Source organism: Arachis ipaensis, chromosome B4 (assembly GCF_059453495.1).
Source record: "Arachis ipaensis isolate K30076 ecotype BB chromosome B4, ASM5945349v1, whole genome shotgun sequence".
Lineage (NCBI taxonomy): Eukaryota > Viridiplantae > Streptophyta > Magnoliopsida > Fabales > Fabaceae > Arachis > Arachis ipaensis.
Genome location: NC_142439.1, coordinates 14,223,898 through 14,243,052, shown reverse-complemented (window position 1 = coordinate 14,243,052; position 19,155 = coordinate 14,223,898). Strand labels below are relative to the sequence as shown.

The 19,155-nt window shown below is 41.1% G+C and overlaps 1 protein-coding gene and 1 non-coding gene across 2 annotated transcripts; both read left to right on the top strand.

Moving 5' to 3' along the window:
• Positions 1–815: 815 nt before the first annotated feature.
• Positions 816–1,532, top strand: LOC148566725 (uncharacterized). The gene has a single exon (XM_088484403.1). It carries the CDS (start codon positions 816–818, stop codon positions 1,530–1,532), a length of 717 nt encoding a protein of 238 aa, XP_088340529.1.
• A 6,739-nt stretch (positions 1,533–8,271) lies between these two features.
• Positions 8,272–8,379, top strand: LOC148566724 (small nucleolar RNA R71). Its single transcript, XR_015881457.1, has one exon. It is a non-coding gene; the product is annotated as a small nucleolar RNA R71 (small nucleolar RNA).
• The last annotated feature ends 10,776 nt before the right edge of the window (positions 8,380–19,155 follow it).

Genomic DNA, 19,155 nt, shown 5'->3' with positions numbered 1-19,155 from the left:
AGTTAGGCATAACTCCTTCTCAGACTCTTTTCCTCTATCTTTTTGTTTCTGCTAAGCCTGGAGGGTCTTCCAAAAAGAAAGCTTCTTAGGTTTCTTTCTGGTCGGCCCAAGGGCATAAAGTTTTTGCCATGTATGATGAGTCTTTTAAATATTTTAAGAATTATTTCTTCCAAGGCCGTGCTGTTGAGGGGGCCCGCCCCTTTTTTCTTGATAAAAATGATGAGCCTGCCTTTCCTCTAGAATGGCAAAAGAATGTGAGAGTGTCTCACTATACCTGGGAGATGTTTGACGAGGTTGAACGAGCTTTTGTAGTTGTTCTTGAAGATTTATGGGGGAAACCACCCCATCTTGATACAAAAAAGTTTTTGAGTGACCCGTCTTTGGTTCGAACTATTTTAGGTACTGTCCGACTTGTTTATATACTTGCTTTTTAGTTTTACTTCTTCTTTTTGTGATTGTAACCCATTACTGTGGTCGATTCTGTATTTTCAGAGATGTCAAAAAACAACGATTCTATGAAAGCCTACAAGAAGGCAAAGAAGGCTGCAGCTGCTCAAAATATCTCGGCTAAGGTGGCGGGAGAGGGATCTTCCCAAGTTTCGGTGAAGCCGCCTGTGCCGAGTTCTCCTGGCCCGAGGAGGGTAATTCCCACTCCTAGGGTTCGCCTGGCCGAGCCTCCGCAGTCTTCCGTTGCTACTTCTGGTGCTCCTCCCAACAAGAAACAAAAAATAATTGAGCCTTTCAACCTTGATGCCCCTGATTTTGACGCGGTCGAGTTTGTAGATCAGCAGATCGGTCCATACGGTGTCTTTCCTATGGATGATGTATCACTTCTTCGTCATTTGGACTTTATAACTCGGAGTAGTGTAAAAATGGCCCATATGGGAGCTTCCTTGTACCAAACTGCTCAAAATTTTCCTCTCCATGCCACCAAAGCCTTCATGGAGGAGGCAAAACAGGAATTCGACCGGATGAAGGGCTTGAAAGAGGAGCTTGAGGTGAAAGTAGTCAAACTGGAGAAGGATCTGGAGAACGAAAAGGCTAGTTCTCTTGCTCTGGCGGCTTCTGTGAGATTGCCCGAGGACACTGCGTTGAGGCATAAAGATAGTTATGTCACGTCTTATCGGGAGGTGATACGTTTAAGGGAGGAGTTAGAGTCTGCCCGAGTTGACTATTCCGAGCTCCAAGGTCACCTTGTCGGCAGTGTAAACGCTGCTTATGATAATTTGAAGGAGCAGGTCCAAGTTCTCGCTCCTGAGGTTGATCTTACTCTTTTTAGCTTGGACAATATTGTGAGGGATGGTAAGATTGTTCCCGACGACCAAGATGATGATGATGTCGAACCTCCCTCTGCGCCTGCTGCTAAAGTGTCGACCTCTATAGTTCCTTCTGCTGGGATTGGTCGTCCAGAATTAGATCCTGATTGTCAAATTCTGAATAGGGACGACGGTACGGTGGATGCAGTGCCTCTCCAAACTCGCCCTCCTTCACCCCAGACTGATGCTATCGAGAAGGCTCCCGATCTTAACTAATTTTTCTTGGATGTTTGTGTAGATAGCCCGACTTGTGGGCTTTTTAAACTCTTTATTTCTATTATTTGAATATTTTACTGACTGTTGATACTCCTTTTGGTTACTTGTTTAGCAACTTTTATTTTGAAAAAACAACAAGTAGCTTTCAAGCTTTGAGCCTGATCTTGAAGCTTGTTTATAATATTGCATTTTATATCATGCTTGTTGCACTTGTTTTTGGCACCTTTCTGGGTTTTGAGAATGCCGAAGCCTTGCTGCTCGGCCTCTTTGGATTGCTTTGTACTTATTGCTTGTAGCTTGGATCCATTGCGGATGTGTAGATCCAACTCGTGTTTTGGTTTTCTGGCTCTTACTTGTATTTATTTCTGGCCATCCGTAACCGATTTCTTTATGTTGGTTCTCTTTCCAGTTATTTTTGTAGTCCTCTTTTTTGGACCTTTGTCAGGTCTCTTTCAGGGACTACTTTTATAACTTGTCTGTTGTAGGAGACCGACTTCTTTGCGTCGTCCTTTTCTAAGTTATTTTTGTAATCCTCTTTTTTGGACCTTTGTCAGGTCTCTTTCAGGGATTACTTTTATAACTTGTTTGTTGTAGGAGACCGACTTCTTTATGTCGATCTCTTCTAAGTTATTTTGCAATCCTCTTTCTTGGACCTTTGCCAGGTCTCTTTCAGGGATTACTTTTATAACTTGTTTTTCGTAGGAGACCGACTTCTTTATGTCGATCTCTTCTAAGTTATTTTGTAATCCTCTTTCTTGGACCTTTGTCAGGTCTCTTTCAGGGATTACTTTTATAACTTGTTTGTTGTAGGACATTGACTGGTGCACGAAATTGTGATCTCAGGCAACGACGTCAAAAACTCTGTACGCACGTCTTAATAAATTATTTTTCATTCACAACTTCGATACAACTAACCAGCAAGTGCACTGGGTCGTCCAAGTAATAAACCTTACGTGAGTAAGGGTCGATCCCACGAAGATTGTTGGCTTGAAGCAAGCTATGGTCACCTTGTAAATCTCAGTCAGGCGGATATCAAATAGTTATGGAGTTTTCGAATATAATTAATAAATAAACAGAAAATAAAGATAGAGATACTTATGTATATCATTGGTGAGAATTTCAGATAAGTGTATGGAGATGCGTTCGTTCCTCTGAACCTCTACTTTCCTGCTGTCTTCATCCAATCAATCTTACTCCTTTCCATGGCTGGCTTTATGTAAGGACATCACCATTGTCAATGGCTACTTTTCATCCTCTCTGGAAAATGGTCCGATGCGCTGTCACTGCATGGCTAATCGTCTGGAGGCATCACCATTGTCAATGGCTGCATCCCATCCTCTTGTGAAAATGGTCCAAATGCTCTGTCACAGCACGGCTAATCATCTGAGGTTCTCGATCATGCTGGAATAGGATTCACCCTCCTTTTGCGTCTGTCACTACGCCCAGCAATCGCGAGTTTGAAGTTTGTCACAGTCATTCAATCCCAGAGTCCTACTCGGAATACCACAGACAAGGTTTAGACTTTCCGGACTCTCATGAATGCCGCCATCTATCTAGCTTATACCACGAAGATTCTGATTAAGAGATCCAAGAGATAATCATTCAATCGAAGGTAGAACGGAAGTGGTTGTCAGGCACGCGTTCATAGGGAATGATGATGATTGTCACGTTCATCACATTTATGTTAAAGTGCGAATGAATATCTTAGAAGCGGAATAAGTTGAATTGAATAGAAAAACAGTAGTACTTTGCATTAATTCATGAGGAACAGCAGAGCTCCACACCTTAATCTATGGAGTGTAGAAACTCTACCATTGAAAAATACATAAGTGAATATAGGGTAAGCATGGCCGAGTGGCCAGCCTCCCATGGAGGTCTAGAGATCTCAAAATGATCAAAAGATGTCTAATACAATAGTAAAAAGTTCTATTTATAATAAACTAGCTACTAGGGTTTACAGAAGTAAGTAATTGATGCATAAATCCACTTCCGGGGCCCACTTGGTGTGTGCTTGGGCTGAGCTTGAATGTTACACATGTAGAGGTCAATCTTGGAGTTGAACGCCAGTTTGTAACGTATTTCTGGCGTTCAACTCTGGCTTGTGACGTGTTTCTGGCGTTTAACTCCAGACAGCAGCGTAGAACTGGCGTTCAACGCCATTTTACGTCGTCTAAACTCGGCCAAAGTATAGACTATTATATATTACTGGAAAGCCCTGGATGTCTACTTTCCAACGCAATTGGAAGCGCGCCATTTGGAGTTCTGTAGCTCCAGAAAATCCATTTTGAGTGCAGGGAGGTCAGAATCCAACAGCATCAGCAGTCCTTCTTCAACCTCTGAATCTGATTTTTGCTCAAGTCCCTCAATTTCAGCCAGAAAATACCTAAAATCACAGAAAAACACACAAAATCATAATAAAGTCCAGTAATGTGAATTTAACATAAAAACTAATGAAAACATCCCTAAAAGTAACTAGATTCTACTAAAAACATACTAAAAACAATGCCAAAAAGCGTATAAATTATCCGCTCATCACAACACCAAACTTAAATTGTTGCTTGTCCCCAAGCAACTGAAAATCAAGTAGGATAAAAAGAAGAGAATATACTATAAATTCCAAACTATCAATGAAACATAGCTCCAATCAGATGAGCGGGACTTGTAGTTTTTTGCCTCTTGAATAGTTTTGGCATCTCACTTTATCCATTGAAGTTCAGAATGATTAGCATCTATAGGAACTCAGAGTTCAGATGGTGTTATTGATTCTCCTAGTTCAGTATGATGATTCTTGAACACAGCTATTTTATGAGTCTTGGCCGTGGCCCTAAGCACTTTGTTTTCCAGTATTACCACCGGATACATAAATTCCACAGACACATAATTGGGTGAACCTTTTCAGATTGTGACTCAGCTTTGCTAAAGTCCCCAATTAGAGGTATCCAGGGTTCTTAAGCACACTCTTCTTTTGCTTTGGACCTTGACTTTAACCGCTCAGTCTCAAGTTTTCACTTGACACCTTCACGCCACAAGCACATGGTTAGGGACAGCTTGGTTTAGCCGCTTAGGCCAGGATTTTATTCCTTTAGGCCCTCTTATCCACTGATGCTCAAAGCCTTGGGATCCTTTTTATTTACCCTTGCCTTTTGGTTTTAAGGGTTATTGGCTTTTTGCTCTTGCCTTTTGGTTTTAAGAGCTTTGGCTTTTTCTGCTTGCTTTTTCTTTTTCTTTCTAATTTTTTTTTCGCTATTTTTTTTCTGCAAGCTTTGTTCTTTGTTGCTTTTTCTTGCTTCAAGAATCATTTTTATGATTTTTCAGATTATCAAATAACATGTCTCCTTGTCCTCATTCTTTCAAGAGCCAACATATTTAACATTCTTAAACAACAACTTCAAAAGACATATGCACTGTTCAAGCATTCATTCAGAAAACAAGAAGCGTTGTCACCACATCAATATAATTAAATTAAGTTCAAGGATAAATTCGAAACTCATGTACTTCTTGTTCTTTTGAATTAAAACATTTTTCATTTAAGAGAGGTGATGGATTCATAGGACATTCATAACTTTAATACATAGTTACTAACTACTAATGATCATGTAATAAGACACAAACTTAGATAAGCACTTAACATAGAAAATGAAAAACAGAGAATGTAGGAACAAGGAATGAGTCCACCTTAGTGATGGAGGCGTTTCCTTCTTGAGGAACCAATGATGTCCTTGAGCTCTTCTATGTCTCTTCCTTGTCTTTGCTGCTCCTCCCTCATTGCTCTTTGATCTTCTCTAATTTCATGAAGGATGATGGAGTGCTCTTGATGTTCCACCCTTAATTGTCCCATGTTGGAACTTAATTCTCCTAGGGAGGTGTTGATTTGCTCCCAAAAATTCTGTGGAGGAAAGTGCATCCCTTGAGGTATCTCAGGGGTTTTTTGATGATGAGCTTCTTCATGTGCCTGTTGAGATCCATGAATGTACTCTCTTGTTTGCTCCATCCTTTTCTTAGTGATGGGCTTGTGAGATGAATCTTTCCATCTTCCATGGCTCAGAGGTGGAAGCAATTGTCTTCCCTTTCCTCTTTCTTGAGGTTTCTCTGGCCTTAGGTGCCATTAATGATTATGGAAAAACAAAAAGCTTATGCTTTTACCACACCAAACTTAGAATATTGCTCGCCCTCGAGCAAGAGAAGAAAGAATAGATGAAGAAGAAGAAGAAGAAGAAAATATGGAGGAGAGGGGGGAGGGGTGTATTCGGCCAAGAAGAGAAGAGAGGGTTGTGTTGTGTGAAAATGAGGAAGAATGGAGGGCTATATATAGGGAAGGGAGGGGGGTAAGGTTCGGCCATATAGGGTGGGTTGGGTGGGAAATTGATTTTGAATTTTGAAGGTAGGTGGAGTTTATGAGGTAGGTTTATGGGGAAGAGTGGATGGATGTGAGTGGTGAAGTGGTGATAGGGAAGGGAGATTGAGGTGATTGGTGAAGAGTTTTGGGGAAGAGTGTTTATGGGATTGTGTGAAAGAGGGGTGACAAGAAGTGAGTGGAGGTAGGTGGGGATCCTGTGGGGTCCACAGATCCTGAGGTGTTCAAGGATTTACAACCTTGCACCAAATTAGGCATGAAAAATGCCCTTGCACACAACTCTGGGCGTTCAGCGCCAGATTGGTGCTTGTTCTGGGCGTTGAACGCCCATTTGTTGCCCATTTCTGGCGTTGAACGCCAGAACCATGCTTGTTCTGGGCGTTCAGCACCAGCTCTTCTCCAGGGTGCAATTCTGGCATTCAAACGCCCAGATGCTGCCCATTTTGGGCGTTCAGCGCCAGAACCATGCTCTGTTCTGGCGTTGAACGCCAGTCGGATGCTTCTTACTGGCGTTTAAACGCCAGTGAGATCCTCCTCCAGGGTGTGATTTTTCTTCTGCTGTTTTTGATTCCGTTTTCAATTTTTATATTTATTTTGTGACTCCACATGATCATGAACCTAATAAAACATGAAAGAACAATAAAATTAGATAAATAAAAATTGGGTTGCCTCCCAACAAGCGCTTCTTTAATGTCAATAGCTTGACAGTGGGCTCTCATGGAGCCTCACAGATGTTCAGAGCATTGTTAAGACTTCCCAACACCAAACTTAGAGTTTGGATATGGGAGTTCAACACCAAACTTAGAGTTTGACTGTGGGGGCTCTGGTTGACTCTGTTTTGAGAGAAGCTTTTTATGCTTCCTCTCCATGTTTACAGAAAGATGACCTCGAGTTTTAAATACAAGGGAGTCCTCATTCAATTGAAGGACTAGTTCACCTCTGTCAACATCAATCACAGCTCTTGCTGTGGCTAGGAAGGGTCTTCCAAGGATGATGGATTCATCCTCATCCTTCCCAGTATCTAGGACTATGAAATCAGCAGGGATGTAAAGGTCTTCAACCTTTACTAACACGTCCTCTACTTGTCCATAAGCCTGTTTTCTTGAATTGTCTGCCATCTCTAATGAGATTTTAGCAGCTTGCACCCCCATAGATTCCCAGTTTCTCTATTACAGAGAGGGGCATGAGGTTTATCCCTGACCCAAGGTCACATAGAGCCTTCTCAAAGGTCATGGTGCCTATGGTACAAGGTATTAAGAACTTTCCAGGATCCTGTTTCTTCTGAGGCAATGTCAGTTGATCCAGATCACTCAGTTCATTAGTGAACAAGAGAGGTTCATCTTCCCAAGTCTCAATACCAAATAATTTGGCATTCAGCTTTATGATTGCACCAAGGTACTTGCTAACTTGATCTTCAGTAGCATCCTCATTCTCTTCAGAAGAGGAATACTCATCAGAGCTCATGAATGGCATAAGGAGGTTTAATGGAATCTCTATGGTCTCTAGATGAGTCTCAGATTCCTTTGGTTCCTCAGAGGGAAGCTCCTTATTGATCACTGGACGTCCCAGGAGGTCTTCCTCCTTAGGATTCACGTCCTCTCCTTCCCTTACAGGTTCGGCCATGGTGATCAATTCAATGGCCTTGCACTCTCCTTTTGGATTTTCTTCTGTATTGCTTGGGAGAGTACTAGGAGAGATTTCAGTGATCCTTTTACTCAGCTGGCCCACTTGTGCTTCCAAATTTCTAACGGAAGACCTTATTTCATTCATAAAACTCACAGTGGCCTTGGACAGATCAGAGACTAAGTTTGCTAAATTAGAGGTATTTTGTTCAGAATTCTCTGTCTGTTGCTGAGTGGATGATGGAAAAGGTTTACTATTGTTAAACCTATTTCTTCCACCATTATTAAAGCCTTGTTGAGGCTTTTGTTGATCCTTCCATGAGAAATTTGAGTGATTTCTCCATGAGGGATTATAGGTGTTTCCATATGGTTCACCTATGTAATTCACCTCTGCTATTGCAGGGTTCTCAGGATCATAAGCTTCTTCTTCAGAAGATGCCTCTTGAGTACTGTTGGATGCAGCTTGCATTCCATTCAGACTCTGAGAAATCATATTGACTTGCTGAGTCAATATTTTATTCTGAGCCAATATGGCATTCAGAGTATCAATTTCAAGAACTCCCTTCTTCATAGGCGTCCCATTATTCACAGGATTCCTTTCAGAAGTGTACATGAACTAGTTATTAGCAACCATGTCCATGAGTTCTTAAGCTTCTGCAGGCGTTTTCTTTAGGTGAATGGATCCACCTGCAGAAGTATCCAATGACATCTTAGCCAATTCAGATAGACCATCATAGAATATATCCAGGATGGTCCATTCTGAAAGCATGTCAGAAGGACACTTTTTGGTCAGTTCTTTGTATCTCTCCCAAGCTTCATAGAGAGATTCACCTTCTTTCTGTCTAAAGGTTTGAACATCCACTCTAAGCTTACTCAGCTTTTGAGGAGGAAAGAACTTGGCTAAGAAAGCCTTGACCAGCTTATCCCAAGAGTTCAGGCTATCCTTAGGTTGAGAGTCCAACCATATTCTAGCTCTGTCTCTTACAGCAAAAGGGAAAAGCATGAGCCTGTAGACTTCAGGATCTACTCCATTAGTCTTAACAGTATCACAGATCTGCAAGAATTCAGTTAAGAACTGAAAGGGATTTTCAGATGGAAGTCCATGAAACTTGCAGTTTTGCTGCATCAGAGAAACTAATTGAGGTTTCAGCTCAAAATTGTTTGCTCTAATGGTAGGAATGGAGATGCTTCTTCCATGTAAATTGGAATTAGGTGCAGTAAAGTCACCAAGCATCCTCCTTGCATTATTATTATTTTTGGCTGCCATCTCCTCTTCCTGTTCGAAAATTTCTAAAAGGTGCTTGCTGGATTGTTGTAATTTAGCTTCTCTTAATTTCCTCTTCAGAGTCCTTTCAGGTTCTGGATCTGCTTCAACAAGAATATTCTTGTCATTGCTCCTGCTCATATGAAAAAGAGGGACAGAAAAATAATAATAATAGGGATCCTTTTTTACCACAGTATAGAGGTCCCTATGTGAGTAGAAGAAAAGAAGAAGAAAGAATATAATGTAAGGAAAGAAACACAAGGGTGAGGAGAGCAGAGATGTGAGATGAAGAGAAGTGTTAGTAGATGAATAAATAAATAGAAGGAGATGAGAGAGAAAGAAAATTTTCGAAAATTATTTTTGAAAAATGGTTAGTGATTTTCGAAAATAGTTTTTGAAAAAGGTTAGTAATTTTCGAAAATTAGGAGTAAAATTAAAATAAAAAATTAAAATAATTAGTTAATTAAAAAGAATTTTTGAAAAAGAGGGTGATATTTTCGAAAATTAGAGAGAGAGGGTTAGTTAGGTAGTTTTGAAAAAGATAAGAAACAAACAAAAAGTTAGTTAGTTAGTTGAAACAAATTTGAAAATCAATTTTGAAAAGATAAGAAGATAGGAAGTTAGAAAGGATATTTTAAAATCAATTTTTGAAAAAGATAAGATAAGAAGATATTTTTGAAAAGATATGATTAAAATTAGTTTTGAAAAAGATTTGATTTTTAAAATCACAATTAATGACTTGATTCACAAGAAATCACAAGATATGATTCTAGAACTTAAAGTTTGAATCTTTCTTAACAAGTAAGTAACAAACTTGAAATTTTTGAATCAAAACATTAATTGTTGATGATATTTTCGAAAATTATGAGATAAAATTAAGACAAAGATTTTTAAAAAATATTTTTATAATTTTCGAAAATAAATAAGAAAAATGAAAAAGATTTGATTTTTGAAAAAGATTTTGAAAAAGATAAGATTTTTAAATTGAAAATTTGATTTGACTCATAAAAACAACTAGATTTTAAAAATTTTTGAAAAAGTCAAATTTAATTTTCGAAATTTTAAGAGAGAAAAAGGGGAAGATATTTTTTTTTATTTTTGAATTTTTAATGATGAGAGAGAAAAACATGAAAATGATGCAATGCATGAAAATTTTGGATCAAAGTATGTGATGAATGCAAGAACACTATGAATGTCAAGATGAACACCAAGAACACTTTGAAGATCATGATGAACATCAAGAACATATTTTTGAAAATTTTTACATGCACAGAAAACATGCAAGACACCAAACTTAGAAATCTTTCATGTTTAGACTCTATGGATGCAAAATGCACATGAAAAACAAGAAAAGACACAAAACAAGAAAACATCAAGATCAAACAAGAAGACTTACCAAGAACAACTTGAAGATCATGAAGAATACTATGAATGCATGAATTTTTCGAAAATTTTATGCAAACTTTAAAACATGCAATTGACACCAAACTTAAAATTGACTCAAGACTCAAACAAGAAACACAAAATATTTTTGATTTTTATGATTTTATGATTTTTTTTTATTTTTCGAAAATTATTTGAAAAAAAGAAAAATAAGGATTCCAAAATTTTTAATATGAATTCCAGGAATCTTGCAATCTTAGTCTAAAGCTCCAATCTGAGGGTTAGACATGGCTTAATAGCCAGTCAAGCTTTAGCATGAATATGCAAGTAATTCATTCAATTTTAGGCCAAAACCTCAGTCCAAAAGAATTTAGACATGGCTTTATAGCCAGCCATGCTTCAACATGCTTCATGAAACACTAGAATTCATTCTTAAAAATTCTGAAAAAAAAATGTATTTTTGAAAAGATTTATATTTTTTTTTTCGAAAACAGATGAGAAATTTTTGAAAGATTTTTAAAAAATTTTGAAAATAAAACAAAAAGAAAATTACCTAGTCTGAGCAACAAGATGAACCGTCAGTTGTCCAAACTCGAACAATCCCCGACAACGGCGCCAAAAACTTGGTGCACGAAATTGTGATCTCAGGCAACGGCGTCAAAAACTCTGTACGCACGTCTTAATAAATTGTTTTTCATTCACAACTTCGATACAACTAACCAGCAAGTGCACTGGGTCGTCCAAGTAATAAACCTTACGTGAGTAAGGGTCGATCCCACAGAGATTGTCGGCTTGAAGCAAGCTATGGTCACCTTGTAAATCTCAGTCAGGCGGATATCAAATAGTTATGGAGTTTTCGAATATAATTAATAAATAAACAGAAAATAAAGATAGAGATACTTATGTATATCATTGGTGAGAATTTCAGATAAGTGTATGGAGATGCGTTCGTTCCTCTGAACCTCTGCTTTCCTGCTGTCTTCATCCAATCAATCTTACTCCTTTCCATGGCTAGCTTTATGTAAGGACATCACCATTGTCAATGGCTACTTTTGATCCTCTCTGAAAAATGGTCCGATGCGCTGTCACTGCATGGCTAATCGTTTGGAGGCATCACCATTGTCAATGGCTACGTCCCATCCTCTTGTGAAAATGGTCCAAATGCTCTGTCACAGCACGGCTAATCATCTGAGGTTCTCGATCATGCTGGAATAGGATTCACCCTCCTTTTGCGTCTGTCACTACACCCAGCAATCGCGAGTTTGAAGTTCATCACAGTCATTCAATCCCAGAGTCCTACTCGGAATACCACAGACAAGGTTTAGACTTTCCGGACTCTCATGAATGCCGCCATCTATCTAGCTTATACCACGAAGATTCTGATTAAGAGATCCAAGAGATAATCATTCAATCGAAGGTAGAACGGAAGTGGTTGTCAGGCACGCGTTCATAGGGAATGATGATGATTGTCACGTTCATCACATTTATGTTGAAGTGTGAATGAATATCTTAAAAGTGGAATAAGTTGAATTGAATAGAAAAACAGTAGTACTTTGCATTAATTCATGAGGAACAGCAGAGCTCCACACCTTAATCTATGGAGTGTAGAAACTCTACCGTTGAAAAATACATAAGTGAATATAGGGTAAGCATGGCCGAGTGGCCAGCCTCCCATGGAGGTCTAGAGATCTCAAAATGATCAAAAGATGTCTAATACAATAGTAAAAAGTTCTATTTATAATAAACTAGCTACTAGGGTTTACAGAAGTAAGTAATTGATGCATAAATCCACTTTCGGGGCCCACTTGGTGTGTGCTTGGACTGAGCTTGAATGTTACACGTGTAGAGGTTAATCTTGGAGTTGAACGCCAGTTTGTAACGTATTTTTGGCGTTCAACTCTGGCTTGTGACGTGTTTCTGGCGTTTAACTCTAGACAGCAGCGTAAAACTGGCGTTCAACGCCCTTTTACGTCATCTAAACTCGGCCAAAGTATGAACTATTATATATTACTGGAAAGCCCTGGATGTCTACTTTCCAATGCAATTGGAAGCGCGCCAGTTCATACCCAGGGTCGAGCTGTCCGAACCGGGATGTTCAGTAGCGAAGCGACCGACTTGTTATGATCAAGCAGGACCGACTTCTTTATGAAGAACTCGGCCAAAACGACAAGCAAAGCCCAATAAAAGGGCCCAAATAGAGGAACACAACCCAGAATCCAAAGGCAATCCCAGCCTATAGAGATAAAGGCGGTTCCCTTGAAGATAAGCTGACTTCACTCAAGATAAGATAAGATAAGATAAGGATAACTAACTTATCTTATCAGGAAGATCAGCCCACTCTACTATAAATACGCTGGAGCACCCAGGTATAACTCATACTCTGATTCTACATAAAAAACCTGCTTAATACCCGTGCTAACTTAAGCATCGGAGTCTCTTGCAGGTACCCCCCACCCTCCGGTGGCCAAGGATCAGCAGCGTGGCAAGTCCAACGGGTCGGACCCAACAGCTCCGGCCGTCATCAGCCAGCCAGACACGTCATCTCCGACCAGTACAGAAGATCTCATCCGAGATCGACCTCCAGTTTCAGGTAACCCTCGGAACATTGGCGCCGTTGCCGGGGAACCTGAAAGTCATCCCAAAACCATGGCGGACGGCCATGACAACGACCACGACTCGGATCTAAAAAATAGAACACCACACAAGAACGCGAACACTACGCTAAAGGATGCTCCAGAATCCAACGGGGACAAAATCTCACCAAATCTGGGAGCCATGGAAGCATTCCAAGATCGTTTAAAGCAACTTGAGAAAGAAACTCAGCAACAACGGGAGATCGGAAAAGATCTACAAAGAGAGGTACGTCGACGTCGAGAACTAGAAGAAAAACTACAGCAATTAGAGGTCGACCTCAAAACAAAAGCTCCTCGGACCACTCCTGAGGAAAATTCATGCAAGGAACATGACCCATTCACCAGGGAAATCATGAAGACCAAAATTCCAAAAGATTTCAAGCTCCCGGATATGGTTTTGTATGATGGCACTACAGATCCCAACTATCATCTTAGCAATTTCAGAAGCAGGATGTACCTTACCGATGCCTCAGATGCCGTTCGTTGCAAAGCTTTTCCAACAACTCTCACAAAAACGGCGATCGGATGGTTCGACAACTTACCTCCGAAGTCCATCTCAAACTTCGATGACCTAGCCAAAAAGTTCCTGGCCAGATTCTCCATCCAGAAAGATAAGGCCAAGCACGCACCCAGCTTACTAGGGATCAAGTAAGGAGATCGGGAGAGCCTCCGCAATTACATGGAAAGATTCAACAAAACATGCATGGACATACAAAGTTTACCAACAGAGGCCGCCATCATGGGGCTTATCAATGGCTTATGAGAGGGACCTTTTAGCCAATCCATATCAAAAAGTACCCTACCTCCTTAGACGAAGTACAGGAGCGAGCAGAAAAATACATCAACATGGAGGAGAACGCTCGGTTGGGAGAAACCTCAAAATCTGGAGCCTCCTACCGAGACAAAGACAAGGACTCCAAAAGGAAAGAAGATCGACAGGGTGAGAAAATCAAAAAGTACCACAACTACACCCCTCTCAAAGTATCCCTGGTCGACGTGTACAAAGAAGTCTGCCATACAGAGAAAATCCCCCCAGCGCGACCACTCAAAGGCAAAAGGGGAGGAGAAAATCGGAAGGAATACTGTGAATACCATCGAATTCGAGGGCACTCTACCAACGAATGCTTCGACCTGAAAAATATCATAGAAAAAATGGTAAGAGAAGGAAAATTAGATCGATTTCTGGCTACCCGGGATGATGAACAAAAAAAAAAGACGAAGAGACGAAGATGATGGACGAACTGAACGGTCACCTAGGACACCAGAAAGACACGTCCACATGATACACGGCGGATTCGCAGGAGGTGGGATCTCCAAATCGTCCCGAAAGAGATATCTCAAAGAAGTATATCACGTTGAGGGAAAGGAGGAAGCACCTGACATCCCGGCAATAACATTTACTAAAGAAGACGCATCCGGCATCGTCCCGGGACACGACGATCCCATGGTCATCACAATTATACTGGCGAACGCCAATTTACACCGCACACTAGTAGACCAAGGGAGTTCTACCGACATCTTATTCAAAACAGCTTTCGACAAACTCGGCTTAGACGAAAGGGAACTTAGAGCATACCCGAACAATCTGTTTGGACTAGGAGACACTCCAATACAACCATTGGGATACGTATCACTACACACTACCTTTGGAAAAGGGAACCAATCTAGGACCCTCAAAATAGACTACATTGTGGTCGACGTAAGTTCGGCATACAACGCTCTCATAGGACGAACAACACTCAATCAACTCGGCACAATAGTCTCAACTCCACATCTATGCATGAAATTCCCAATTACAGAAGGGATAGCCACAGTAAAAGCAGATCAAAAGATGGCACGTCGCTGTTATAACGAGAGCTTAAATCTCAAAGGCAGAGGAGAAGAGTTTCATACAATTGAGCTTGGCGGCGCTCAACGTCGAGAAGAACTCCGTCCGCACCCAGAAGGTGAGATAGAGAAGGTTCAGATTGGAGACACCTCGGATAAAACGACTAATATCGGTACGGTCCTAAGAGGAGACTCAAAAGAATCACTGATACAATTCTTACGAGATAATGTCGACCTCTTCGCATGGAAAGCCGCAGACATGCCAGGCATAGACCCTAAGTTAATGTGCCACAAGTTGGCGGTCTATCCAGGATCTCAGCCGGTGCAGCAGAAGCGAAGAAAACTCGGACCAGAACGATCCCAAGTTGTGGAAGAACAAGTACAAGCGTTACTGGAGGCAGGATTCATAAGAGAAGTCAAGTACCCATTATGGCTAGCCAACGTCGTTTTGGTGAAAAAATCAAACGGGAAGTGGCGCATGTGTACCGATTACACCGATCTCAACAAAGCTTGCCCAAAAGATCCATATCCACTCCCAAGTATTGACGCTCTGGTAGATGCTTCCTCCAGATATAAATACCTCTCGTTTATGGACGCCTATTCGGGATACAACCAAATCCCCATGTATCCACCAGATCAAGAAAAAACATCGTTCTTAACACCAAAGGCGAACTACTGCTACATCGTGATGCCTTTCGGTCTCAAGAACGCGGGAGCTACTTATCAAAGGCTAATGAATAAAGTCTTCTCAGATCATATCGGGAAAATCATGGAAGTTTATGTGGACGACATGTTGATAAAACACAAAACGAAAATACATTATTGTCCGACCTGTCCCAAGTATTTGACACTATAAGGAAGCATGACATGCGACTCAACCCGGCAAAATGCACCTTCGCAGTTGAAGCAGGCAAATTCTTGGGTTTCATGCTCACACAAAGGGGAATTGAAGCAAATCCAGACAAATGTCAAGCTATACTCAACATGAAGAGCCCAACCTGTATCAAAGAGGTACAACAACTTAACGGGAGATTGGCCGCCCTATCCCGATTCTTAGCAGGAGCTGCGATAAGATCTCTCCCCTTCTATGCTACTTTAAGAAAGGGAAAACAGTTCGAATGGACGACAGAATGTGAGCAAGCTTTCCAAGACTTCAAGGAATTCTTAGGACGGCCACCTATCCTATCTCGACCACGAGAAGGAGAACCACTCATATTATATCTCGCAGTAGGAAGCCGGGCGATAGCCTCAGCACTAGTCAGAGAAGACAAAAATGTGCAACAACCCGTCTACTTCATTAGCAAAGCGCTACAGGGATCCGAGCTAAACTACCAGAAAATAGAAAAATTTGCCTATACTCTCATTCTAACATCTCGACGACTCCGCCCGTACTTTCAGGCTCACACCATTAAGGTTAGAACTAACCAGCCCATAAAAGGAATACTGCAGAAAACAGATTTAGCAGGCAGAATTCTACAATGGGCAGTCGAGTTATCAGAGTTCGACCTCTGATATGAAGCTCGGACGGCCATCAAATCACAGTATCTGGCCGACTTCATCGCAGAATTCACAGATACCCCGGAAACTCCCACAGAATGGAATCTCTACGTGGACGGTTCCTCAAATAAAACTGGAAGCGGCGCAGGCGTGATAATAGAAAGCAACCAAGGAACCCAAGTTGAGCTCTCCCTCAAGTTCGGGTTCCCGGCCTCCAATAACCAAGCGGAATATGAAGCATTATTAGCTGGTTTAAAGCTGGCCAAAGAGGTCGGAGCTCAAAAACTCAACATTTACAGCGATTCACAAGTGGTCACATCACAAATAATAGGGAGTTACCAAGCCAAAGGCCCCACCATGAAAAAATATTTGGATAAAACCAAGGAATTACTCGGACAAATCGGGGAATATAAGATCCGCCACATACCCCGAGAACAAAATGCCCGAGCTGATGCACTCTCAAAACTAGCCAGCACCAAACCAGGGGGCAACAATAGAAGCCTCATCCAGGAAATGTTGCAAAACCCATCAATCTCGGAAGAGGAAAAAGTCCTGGCCATAACAAGTCAGGACCAAGGATGGATGAACCCCATAATCAACTACCTCAAAGAAGGAACACTCCCCGCAGAAGAAAAAGAGGCAAAAAGGTTAAAAAGAGAGGCACAGTACTACACCATCATAAACAATATCCTGTACAAAAGAGGAATCTCAATACCTTTACTAAAATGCGTGCCGACCTCCAACACAAGGGAAGTACTAGAAGAAATACATAGCGGCATTTGTGGCAATCATCTCGGAGCACGAGCTCTCGCCAAAAAAGTACTCCGGGCAGGATTTTACTGGCCAACTCTACAGAAAGAAGCCACAGAATTTGTAAAGACATGTCCACCATGTCAAAAACATGCCAACCTTCACATCGCCCCCCCCCCCAGAAGAGCTCATCAGCGTGACTTCGCCTTGGCCGTTTGCAAAATGGGCACTCGATCTTCTCGGCCCCTTCCCACAAGGATCAGGACAAGTTAAATTTCTCATAGTGGGAGTAGATTACTTTACAAAGTGGATCCAGGCAGAACCCCTAGCCAATGCCACTGCTCAAAGAAGCCGGAAGTTCTTATATTGAAACATTGTCACAAGGTTCGGGGTTTCATATTCAATAACCACAGACAATGGCACCCAATTCACAGATGCAGGCTTTAGAAAACTAGTAGCCGACTTGAATATAAAGCACCAATACACCTCCGTCGAACATCCACAAGCCAACGGGCAGGCCAAAGCTGCTAACAAAGTCATATTGGCTGGATTAAAACGGAGATTACAAAATGCAAAGGGAGCCTGGGCAGAAGAGCTTCCACAGGTCCTATGGGCATATCGAACAACTCCACATTCCACCACGAAGGAATCTCCCTTCCGATTAGCATACGGAACAGAGGCGATGATTCCAGTAGAAATTGAGGAAGGATCGCCAAGAGTAGTTCACTACAATGAAGGAGCAAACTCCCAACTCCAAAGAGAAGAGCTCGACTTGTTGCCCGAAATCCAAGAAAGAGCACGGATCAAGGAAGAAGCCCTAAAGCGCCGCATGGCTTCCAGATACAATCAAAAGGTAGTACCGAGAAGTTTTGCAGAGAATGATCTTATCCTAATCTGAAATGATATCGGAACAACTCGACTAGGAGAAGGAAAGCTGGCGGCAAACTGGAAAGGACCCTACCGAGTTATAGAAATACTTGGAAAGGGCTACTACAGACTGTCTGAACTCGACGGACGAGAGCTCCTCAGGTCATGGCATGCCTGTAACCTCAGAAGGTACTACAGTTAGAAAAGAGGATATAAAAGATCTCATCATTGGGAGCACTCTTTTTCCTGAAAAGGTTTTTTAATGAGGCACCAAGTTGAGACTCAGACAATCCCATATGTACATATATATTTCTACTTTTTCTTTTAATAAAATTTGAGATATTCTACAAAGATTTCAAGACGCATTAATCTGAAGCATTCATCGTCCGATTATAAATCGACAGATCCACAGAAAGTGAAAAACAGTTTCACTGCACGATCACGGTAAAGACAAACCGTCCGATAAAGGTGAAAACGCGATTCACCCAAAGGACGATCTAAAGATGACAACCACTTTCTACAAATCGGCAAAAGATGAACACAGAATAATGTAAGAAGTTATCGAAAGCGATCTAAAAAAGAACCTGACGAGGTCTTACGGATCGCTAAAATAATAACTTTAAGACTGGCCGACGTTGAGAAGTCGGACCAAGTCAACCCAACTTATAAGTAAACCCTGGAAAGAGGTCTGGCCAACCCTATTAAAGAGGATTACTTTAACTTAGAAGGGCTCGACATGACAAAGTCAACCCAAACTAACAGTTATCAAAGTAGTCCCTGAAAGAGATCTGACAAAGATCCAAGAAAGAGGACTACAAATAACTTAAAGGAGACCGATATAACCAAGTTGGACTCCTACTACTAAAAGTTATCAAAGTAGTCCCTAAAAGAGATCTAATAAAGATCCAAGAAAGAGGACTACAAATAACTTAAAGGAGACCGATATAACCAAGTCAGACTCCTACTACTAAAAGTTATCAAAGTACTCCCTGAAAGAGATCTGATAAAGATCCAAGAAAGAGGACTACAAATAACTTAAGGGAGACCGATATAACCAAGTCGGACTCCTACTACAAACAAGTTCCTAAAAGAAATATGACAAAGATCCAGGAAAGGGATTACAAATATAACTTGAAAATGGACTGCGAAAAACAACTCGGAGACCAACTTGAAAGAATCGGTTACGAATCGTCAGAGATAAACCAGAGCGAGAACGAACCAAAAAATTCTTAGACCTACCTAGCCACAACCACAAAGGATTCAAAACACAAAATACAAAAGCAATCCAAAGGAGGTTAAGCTGTAGGATTCTAACATTCACAGCAAAAGAAATACCAAGTCAAGCACAAAAGACAAAGTTATCATCCACAAGATTAAAAAAGCCTCGGAGGCAACCAAAACCTACCGCAAAAGTAGAAGCATGCTA